The 10,072-nt window shown below is 33.4% G+C and overlaps 1 protein-coding gene across 3 annotated transcripts; it reads left to right on the forward strand.

Moving 5' to 3' along the window:
- The first annotated feature begins 1,184 nt into the window (after positions 1 to 1,184).
- On the forward strand, positions 1,185 to 7,735 carry LOC107908925 (probable protein phosphatase 2C 76). Of its 3 annotated transcripts, none has more exons than XM_016836228.2 (10): positions 1,185 to 1,338; positions 1,456 to 1,570; positions 2,906 to 3,007; positions 3,761 to 3,888; positions 5,458 to 5,556; positions 5,775 to 5,933; positions 6,318 to 6,404; positions 6,537 to 6,628; positions 7,064 to 7,138; positions 7,461 to 7,735. In XM_016836228.2, the coding sequence occupies exons 1-10, from the start codon at positions 1,305 to 1,307 to the stop codon at positions 7,617 to 7,619; spliced, it is 1,050 nt and encodes a 349-aa protein (XP_016691717.2). In that variant the 5' UTR covers positions 1,185 to 1,304; the 3' UTR covers positions 7,620 to 7,735. The 3 variants fall into 3 exon arrangements, with proteins under 3 accessions (XP_016691717.2, XP_016691726.2, XP_016691742.2); XM_016836237.2 differs by adding an exon at positions 1,673 to 1,707 and having other exon boundaries at positions 1,220 to 1,570; positions 2,797 to 3,007; XM_016836253.2 differs by adding an exon at positions 1,673 to 1,707 and having other exon boundaries at positions 1,220 to 1,570.
- The last annotated feature ends 2,337 nt before the right edge of the window (positions 7,736 to 10,072 follow it).

The following is a 10,072-nucleotide window of genomic DNA, read 5'->3' on the forward strand; positions in this document are numbered from 1 at the left end:
CTTCATTATTTATTGTTCTAGCTTTTAAAATACATTCTGAATAATTTTGTGAGTCATTTGTTTCCAAAATTAATTTATCTTCTTGTTTAGGTAAATAAACTTTTTGAATCTGAATGATTTCAGATTTTAACTTTTTTATAGTTTCTGAGTCTTTTTTAAACCAAGAAAAAGGTTTATCCATTTTTTTTTCATATAACATAACTATTTTAATATTTAAATGCTTTCTATGTAATTCTAGAGTATATGAAATTATAAAAAAAAATCATCTATACAAACTACACAAACTTTCTTATATTTATTAAAAATAGAATCCATCCATCTTTGGAATATTTGTGGTGCATTATATAATCCAAATGACATCACTTTCCATTGGTAATGTCTATTGGGTGTACCAAAAGCTGTTAAAGGTTTATATTATTTTGTTAGCATGATTTGTCAAAATCTTAATTTATAGTTAAACTTATTAAAGTATTCTGCTGGTTTACCCTAATTAAATAATACATCTTTTATTGGAATGAAATAACCATAAAAAATAACATTTTTATTAATCTTTTATAATTAATAACCGTCCTAATTTTACCTATTTTTATTTCTGCATGATTTCTAACCATAAAGGTTGGACTAGAATGTAGACTATTAGTTTTTTCTATTAATAATTTTTCTAATAATTCCTTAATCTTTATATCAAATTCTTCTATATCTTGTTTAGTATAGATCATAGGTTTTACTCTAATAAATTTATTGGGATTTTTCAATTTAATACTACAAAATCTAGGACTATTTTGCCATAATTTTAATAGTTCTTCACTAAAATTATTATCTAATATATTAAGCGACGAATGACTTGTTCCTAGTTGTTTAATTTGTTATTTTTTTTGTGATGAAATTTTTTATCATAAACATATTTATGATTTTTTACTAATGATATTTCTATAATTTTTTTTTACACATAACATAATTATTAGTAAAGGAAATATGTATTTAACATATGCATGACGTTTATACACTTCAACATCGTTAAAATTTGACTTTTATATTCAAACAAATTGTTTTTTCTATGGTAATATATAATCAAATAAATTGGATATTGTATGTAATAACCCAAAAATTTTATTTGCTTATTTTATATTATTTTATATTTTAGCTGTCAAAAACAAACAAAAAAGGTAAATCACCATACCACATACCAAGTTTCGGTATACCACTAGTATTTTGTAGTAGTAGTAATTTAGAAATTAGAGCGCAAATTCTAAGCGCAAGCAAGCGCAACCAGAAGATCAGGCTCCCAAAATAGAAGTGGATGCATGAAGAGTGCCACGTTGCCACTTCTCCTCCTCGGTGCCAACCGACAATATCTCTACTGCTTTCTTCAAATCTCCTCTCCTTCCTTTTCACTTTTCTCCCTATAGGGTTTTTACATTCTCTTCTCTTCTCATACCAGTTTTCCTGTTCCAGAGAAAACTCCACGCTACGCTGTCCGTCCCTACTCATCTCCATTTCTGATTGGCATCCTCCACGTCTTCCAACCTGGATCCGATCCGGTTCTTTTATCCGGAATTATCGACCAGAGGTCCCTTTTTCTTTTATTTTTTATTGTCCCGCTTAAATTTAATCGATAATGCTGCCTTTTTTTTTAAAAAAAAAATTCCTTCTGTGTTGTTTGATTTATCAGCTCAAACAATGAGGCGATTGCTTTGAAATGTAAAAGTAAGATTTTGATTCCTCTCGGATTTTCCTTTTCTTTCTACCTATGCTGATTTAACTTATATCTGTAAATGGAATCTCAGCTTACTGATGCTAATTCTTGCTACTTATGGACAGAATAGGCAATGCATGTACTCGTGTTGTCTTTTTATATTTTTCATGATGATATTATATATTTATATATAAATTTTGATACCTTAATATATTGTGTTATATAACTTTTAATGCATTTTTATTTTTGTATTATATGCCTATTATTTTTGTGGCGTTCTAGTGTTTTTTCCCCCTGTATCGTAACGTATTGTGCTATGATAATCGGACTTGGCGTTGAGAGTCGGATACCATATGTGTCAAACACGGAAATGTTATTTGCCAAGTTTTTGTATGTACTTGGGAGGGTCTTCGGATGATCATATTTTCATATCCATATCCTATTATGCGTTAAACATGGTGACATACACAAGTACTTAAATAAAATGAAGAGTCTGAGCAACCTACGTTTTCTGTAATCGTGTAATTGTATTTGGTCTAAAGTTATCAAGTCACTTTTGAATAATAAACATGTTCATAAATATATTGCTAGTATATTCAAATCTAGTGTGTAATAATGAATTTTTCTTGGAAGCTATTCAACCTATGCAAATTGTAAGAGTTAATTTTGTGTTAGTTGATTTATGAACATCTATTCAGAGGGGAACCATTGTATTTTGAACGTATTTTGAACAAAATATAAAATTCCAATTTAAAGCACTTTGATTTTGTAGCCAGACTGATATTTCTTACCCAGCATTGTTTTGTTGTTGTGAGTTTGAAGATCTGGCAATTAAGGCCATAAGTGGAGAATTTTAGATGGTATGCAAAAGTTATCCAAGGAGTGTGATTGTTTAAAGGATAAGATTTACCGTTATTTACAGTTTCTGGTAAATATTATTTAGTTAACATTTTAGTAAAGTTTTGCATTTAATAATATATTACTTGTACTGGATTCAAGAGAAAATAATGCGTTGATTACATTCAACTTTCTATAAATATCGCTTATCCAATGTCACTATATGTTGATTAACATTTTCCTTCTTCTAACTGGGCATATAGGAAAAATATTAACCTCGAAAAGGGTGCTTTTATAAGATTTTTGAAGGAGTTTATATGCCTGTGCTGGATTAACGTTTTCGTGAAGCTGTGAATTTTGGGTGGGTGCTAGGATGATGGTTGATTCAGGTGCAACAACAAACCAGGGTCCCGTTGTTGATATGATATCTGAGAAAGATGGTGATGGCGGATATGTTACTGGAGGGTGGAAAAGGTAAACATCTGAGTTCCACTTGTTTTAAATAGTTGTTCTTACTTTTTATCATATAGATACAAATCTCATGATTCATTTTTTAAAAATGATTTTTTTCTGAATAAATGTTGCTAGCAGTTTACTGTATGCTGGTTTAATTATTTGGTCAGATATGAAAATTTCTTTCCATGTTTGGTTCAGTTAATGTGTTTCCCAATGATTGAAAGCTACATATTGTGTTGCTACTGTCAGTTACTGATTATTTATGCAATCTGAGAAATTTAACAATGTCAATTTTACATGTGTTGATATTAGTACTCTCATAAATTCATATAGTCTCATAGTGGAATAAGTGAAAATGGGTTTTTTAGTAAATTCCTTTTCATCAGTTTGTCTTTACTTTCATACCCTGGTTCCCTAATTAAGAGGGAATAGATGGAAATATTGTTTTATTTCTTTGCAAGACTTGTAATATCATTGTTAATATTAATTTTATTCTCTTTGTAATTTCTTTTACTTCCCAAAATCAGCACTGTCACAAGTATTTTCCTCTTCCAGTTCCTTACATAAACAATGCATCTTACTTGAATTTATACATTTTGAATGTATCATCATTTTTCATGCATGAATTTCATTTTATTTGTTGATTTAGATGTTAAAGAGAGATTCAAATACTTTCTAGTTGTTATTTGTAATTTTGTACAAGTGATGCTATTTACTAACATTAGATTTAAAATCACACTTACATGGTCGGTTTCTTGTCTGATTTGGCAGTGAAGATGGAAAATTAAGCTATGGCTATTCAAGTTTCAGGGGAAAGAGAGCAACCATGGAAGATTTCTATGATATTAAAACTTCCAAGATTAATGGGCAGATGGTCTGCATGTTTGGAATCTTTGATGGTTAGATTCTCTCTTAACATTTCTTACCTTGTGAAAGGATATGAAATTAAAATATTGTGTATATGCTATAACACATTATGGACAAATATTTGAAGGCACAACATCTGATGTGATTGGAGAAGACCTCAGTCTAAAATGTGGGACTGGTCTTTCCCCTTATCTAGGTTTCCTCTAACACAATGTTGATAGTGCAAAATATGTTATAAGAAATAAAATTATGTGGTAGTCTGTTTATGGGTCATCTGAACACGAAATATGCCACTTCTATCACATTGGTATCTTCATAATAATAATTCACGATCAGGTACCTCAACTTTTGCTTTGCCAATAATTTTTTATTACTTGCTGATGAGACCCACCTTGGAGCTGTCGGTATTATTACCACACACAAACCGGTATTGTCCTCTTCGGATGCCGGGGGCCTCCTCAAGTTTTTGTCAGCTGCTCTGAATAAAGCTAAGGTGCTCTCCAAGTTTCAAACCCAGGACCTCCCATGACTATAAGAGGTCTATTTGTAACTCTGGTACCATTTGGTATCCACTCCTTTGTGGGTCTCAACAACAGTACTTATTTTTGAAATTGGAAAACAAAGAAAATTAAATATAAAATATAAAGAGAGGGAGAGAGGAGGGGAGCGGAAGGGAGCTAGCTGGCACCTTGTGGTCTTGACTCCTTGTAAGTGTTCCAGTGTCCAGACTTCTAATTCTCTCTCCCAATGTTGGTTTTGTGTCTGGCAGTCTTCAACTTGTCATATTTGACTAGTGGTTGCAGCTTGAAAAGCTTCAGATGGCTTACTTACTCCATCCTGGTTGCTGTGTTGTGGTCATTTGTCATGGTTTTTGAATCCTTTGCTTTAGTATCAGTTTTTTCCCCCTTTGTTCTTGAGTTTTCCTGGATTGATATGGAGAGCTACATGCCATTAGTTTTTGTTTTCGGTCATGATTTCATAGCTTTTTTAATCGATGAAAAGATTTTGTCCATAGAAAAAATGTTGAGACGATGAAGAAAGGTTCCGTGTTCTTTGGGATTTTCCCATAATTTTTTTCTTTTCAATTTTCAATTTTTTCTTTTCTATTCTTTGGAATTTAAAAAAAAAAAAATTCTCGACTTTTCTTGTTGGTTTGATGGTATTACATGTGCTTATGTCTAAAATGATTACTGGTCTTGTAAATCATGTTATTATTTTGACCAGTGAAGATAGTATGGGACAATTTGCCTTTTTACTGAACAAAAGTTCAGGTTCCAAATTGGAAACTTCTATTCTTTGAGTACCAAAGTGACAAAAGTGGCATAGTTCAAAGGTCAAATACACCTCTAAATCATGTGTAAGTCTTTCGATTTCATTTAAAACTGAGTAGAAATCATTATGAGACTGACATTCTTTTATTTTACATCCCAAATGTAGAATTTGACAAACACTTTGAGTTTCAACCTATTCACACTATCTTCCATGGTGGTGCATGTATTTTTGGATGATAAGGAACATTTCCAGAGAGCAAGATCTCTTTGCTATCTGCAATGACAGTTTTTGTTACCCCACCATTTAACAACTGTTATGTGCAATTTCAGGGCATGGTGGTTCTCATGCTGCTGAGTATTTGAAACAACACCTTTTTGAGAATCTAATGAAGCATCCAAAGTTCATCACTGACACCAAACTTGCCATAAGTGCGTTCAAGAACTCTGATATTCTCTGTTTATGGAACATTTAAAATATTGCATATCCTTTGCTATCAGCCCTCTATGGGGGATCCATGCATTTACAAGTATTCACATCTCTTTCTTATTTTGAGTAGGCTAGAGATGGGATTGCCTCCACATAAAATGATTATCAACCTACTTGAATGATCTTTTATTCATTTTGGTTTCACTGGATCTGCCTGCAGGTGAAACATATCCACAGACTGATGTAGATTTCTTGGATTCTGAAAGAAATACTTATCGAGATGATGGTTCAACTGCTTCAACAGCAGTATTGGTTGGTAACCATCTATATGTTGCCAATGTTGGAGACTCAAGGACTATAATATCCAAGGCTGGAGAAGGTATGCGCTGCTTCATTAAAAAAAACTGTATATTAATATGTTGGTTTCAAGTGTATTAGTATATGGATTAACATAATTTGCCTTTAAATTCTATACTTGAATATACCGTGAAATGGTTCAATGAAATTGCATGAGGGAAGGACCCATTAAAAGTGAAGAAGGCCAGGACACATATTCAGTAGGCATTTTGAGTTTTATTTGCCCTTGATCATATATATATAAAAATAGTCATGTCAAAGCACATTGTGGGTATGCTTATTTATCACTAATAAGCATGAACTATATTATATAGTCTAACCTGCTGTTTGACATGATAGTGAATGTTGAGAATTTTGGAATTCATAAGTAGGGACTTCTAAATGCAGCTTCTTTTTCATTTTCAAGCTATCCCTCTCTCAGAGGATCATAAACCAAATAGAACTGATGAACGGAAGAGAATTGAAAATGCTGGTGGGGTTGTTATGTGGGCAGGTAAGAAATTTTAAAAATCTAGCTTGTCTAAATTGAGTCAGAATAAATGTTTTTCTTTGTATCTGGTACTTGAATCAGAAGTTCTGGCTCCTGAAAGTTTATAGTGAAATTTCTTGTTGATCATGTTTTCAGGAACTTGGAGGGTAGGAGGTGTATTAGCTATGTCTCGAGCTTTCGGTGATCGCATGTTGAAGCAATTTGTTGTTGCAGAACCAGAAATTCAGGTGATCCTCAAAACCATATGCTAATAAGCTAGTAATCTTTAATCATCTTAATTGCTCTGCTTACATTTAATTTTTCTATTACTTTCTCCATTGTATTGCTTTGCCTTTAGTAGTACCAACTCATTTGGCAAAAGCATCATCTGATGTGAAAATGTTGAAAATTACAACCTTTTGTTTTCATCCTTCCTAAAGCTAATGTTTTAGAATGAGATGCTGAATGTGCTTATGGTTTTATTCTTTTTATTTTGACTATAACGTTAAATACTTTTGTCTCATTCACTTTTATCTCGACTTCTACTTTTTCTTGCTCCATCCTACTTTGTCTCTTGATCTCTGTCGGTGATCTGACTACAACAATTCATATAGCATGAGTTCAAGCTGGTAGGTTTTGAAAATATTAATGAAATATTTTCACTCTTAATGTTTATTTCTCAGGATAAAGAGATCGATGAAGAGTTTGAGTTGCTTGTGCTTGCTAGTGATGGGTTATGGGATGTAGTGCCTAATGAGGTAAACCTCTCTTGGACACATGTTAAAATGTGGTGATGTGCATGGTTGCACGTAGTTTATCTGTCCACATATATCAGGCATGTGCCGGGTTCTGTTTTTGAGCTTCATCTTAGAATGAAGTACTAGTTATTAATGACATTTGAACTTGCTAAAAGGAAAGAAAAATAAGATGGACACTACCAGGTTTCAGGAGCATACTGATTTGACTGTGTTCCAATAATAGATTAGATTAGATTGGTTATTCTTTCAATGCTCGAGTTAGAACGGTTTTAGGGGATTTTTGTGCTTGTTTGCTTGTTATAAGTTAAAATTGCAATTCCAGGATGCTGTTTCCCTAGCAGGAGCAGAAGAAGAACCCGAGAAAGCTGCCAGAAAGTTGACTGAAGCAGCGTTCACACGTGGGAGTGCGGACAATATAACATGCATTGTGGTGAGATTTCACCATGAGAAGGCTGCTCCAGTTAATCCCAAGCATGAGTAGTGGTCCTTATATGGTTTGCATTTTCATGTGTAGATTTATTGGCAATTTGGTTTAATTTTGAAATTTGCATGTGCCTTTTATGGCCAATGTGCATTATATCAAGGACAATTTGTTTATTCATTGTTTTGTTGTTTTCGGTTTCCTAATGCGTGTGTAACACATGAACCAAACGTCCTATTTTTTCCTACACTTTTACGCATACTGTTTACAGGTGATGTCATTTCATTTGTTCATTGCATTGTTTAGTTGAAGTTTAATAAAGCTATTCTAGTTACTTAATAGGTACCTTGGGGAAACCTTTAATTGGTGAAATGACATCACCTGAAAATGCATTGCCTTTGCGAAAGTTTGAACCAAAGTATTTGAATTCTCAAATCAAGGAACACGAATCGTTCTTTGTAAATTTAATCAAACACATTGCCCTTTATATTGGTATATGAATCCTTGTCTTAAAATAATAGAGGCTTATTTTGAAATTTGAATCCATAAATGGTATTCTACTCTCATCTGTTGGCACTGTGAACTGGCGATCCAAATATAATTTTTAGTTTGAGTCCTAAAACAGATATAGCCTCTCTTTGAGAGCCTTAATAAAACCTTTTTATTTTGTGAGCCTTAAAAATTAAAACAAATATAGCCTCTGTTTAGTAAGCCTTAAAACAAACGTCCTATTTATTTGCCTGGAATTTGGAACAAAATTTTGCTTGTTTGTTTATTCCATGACTTGAGATAGTAAACCTGCAATCCTCTCTATCTGGAACCATTTCGAATAACTAAGAATGGTCTTTAACTGAAAAAGAGTCATCTATGGTTCTCACTAAATCCTACATGAGTAGAATAAAAGGGAATTGGACCCTAAAACTATTCTCGATCCATAGTATTTGATCAATTAGTCCACTAATTATTGTAGTTACGTTGGTCCTATGAGCTTGATAGGCTAACTAGATTTTAATTGTTTTGCAAGCCATCGTTCTATGTGGCTTGGTCAAGGTCATCTTAAGAGCTTGATAGGTTACCCTTGAATCCATAAAGCTTATCTTATAGGCCTTTTAAGATGTTTTAGAATTTTCAAAACATATTGAACTAATTATTTGCCCCCTCAGCATCACATGCTATCACATTTTATGTCAGTGATCATTCATTAGCCATACGTTTGCATCTAATGAGAACCAAAACAATAATAGTTGTGTTCGACATGCAATATCCAATTCACCTAGCTTGTAAAGTATAGAGGGTTAAATAGATGCAAGAATAACTATGTGAGGAAGGGATGAACGGATTAAAATCAAGGGTTTTTTTTTCTATTTTTGGGAGGAGAGGATAAATTTGCAAAGAAGTGGAATTCTAAGGGAGTGTTCTCAGCCAAAAGTGTTTATGAATTAATTTGGTAGCAAAATAATCCTGATGTTAATCTTTCAACAAACGGTTTCAATTGCAAAGTCTTGTGGAAACTAAAATATCGTGCCAACTAACCTTGTTCTTATGGGAACTTTGTAATAATTGTCTGTCAGATTGAATAGAGCTTAAGAGAAGGAACTTGAATGGCTATGAGCTATGTTTAATGTGCAAAGTTGAGGAATTAGTGGATCATTTATTTTGGACATGCCCTTCGCATGAGCAATATGGTTTAGGAGCTATTTAAATGTGGTTGTGTGGCAAAGAAATTCACATCCATCATCTAGGGCATTTGGAGTTGTTGAAATGAAAAAGCTTTTTGAAACAATTATTTCAATCGATACAAGCAATTTCTTCTATCAATAGATTTATAGCAACATTCGAGATGCATCCCAAAACATTATTAACTTGCAAAGATAAAGATAGTTTTGTTGAGGGGGATTGACTATTTCGGAAGAAATCTTTAGAGTGTTGTTGTCAGAAGTCGACCAGTCTCCCAACGATCGAAGGTATTGTCCTTGTGTCAGGGTTTTGTCCCTAACTTCCACGGAGAGTCGTGTACGGTTCATGGAGCGGAAACCTCGATTGGAGGAGATAATAGCATGGGGTGACTCAAACTGCCAACCTGAAGCTTAAAAGGCAACATACTTGCAATTATGGTACCACTTGAGCTATGTAGGATGGATCATCTAAACCCACTTGACAATATACTTACAAGTATGGTACCACTTGGCAACATACATAAAGGCAGCATACTTGCAAGTATGTTACCACTTGGAAACATACTTGCAAGTATGGTCCCTTAAAAAGTCTCATATGCCAACTATTTTGGATAACCTAAACCTAATGCAAAGCATTGAACATATAGAATGGATCATGTTATACCCTAGCTACTGGGACAGAGTAGTGAACTTACAAGTGGTCTGAATGCACCCCTTGGAATGCTCTCTACCCTAGCACTCAAAAGGGTCCTAGTAATCAACCACCCTGCCAGACTCCAACTACTATGTACATGTGATTGAAAACACGACTTGTTGTCACCCTACCTTGGCCTATAG

This window comes from Gossypium hirsutum, chromosome D08 (genome assembly GCF_007990345.1).
Source record: "Gossypium hirsutum isolate 1008001.06 chromosome D08, Gossypium_hirsutum_v2.1, whole genome shotgun sequence".
In the NCBI taxonomy this organism is placed as follows: Eukaryota; Viridiplantae; Streptophyta; class Magnoliopsida; order Malvales; family Malvaceae; genus Gossypium; species Gossypium hirsutum.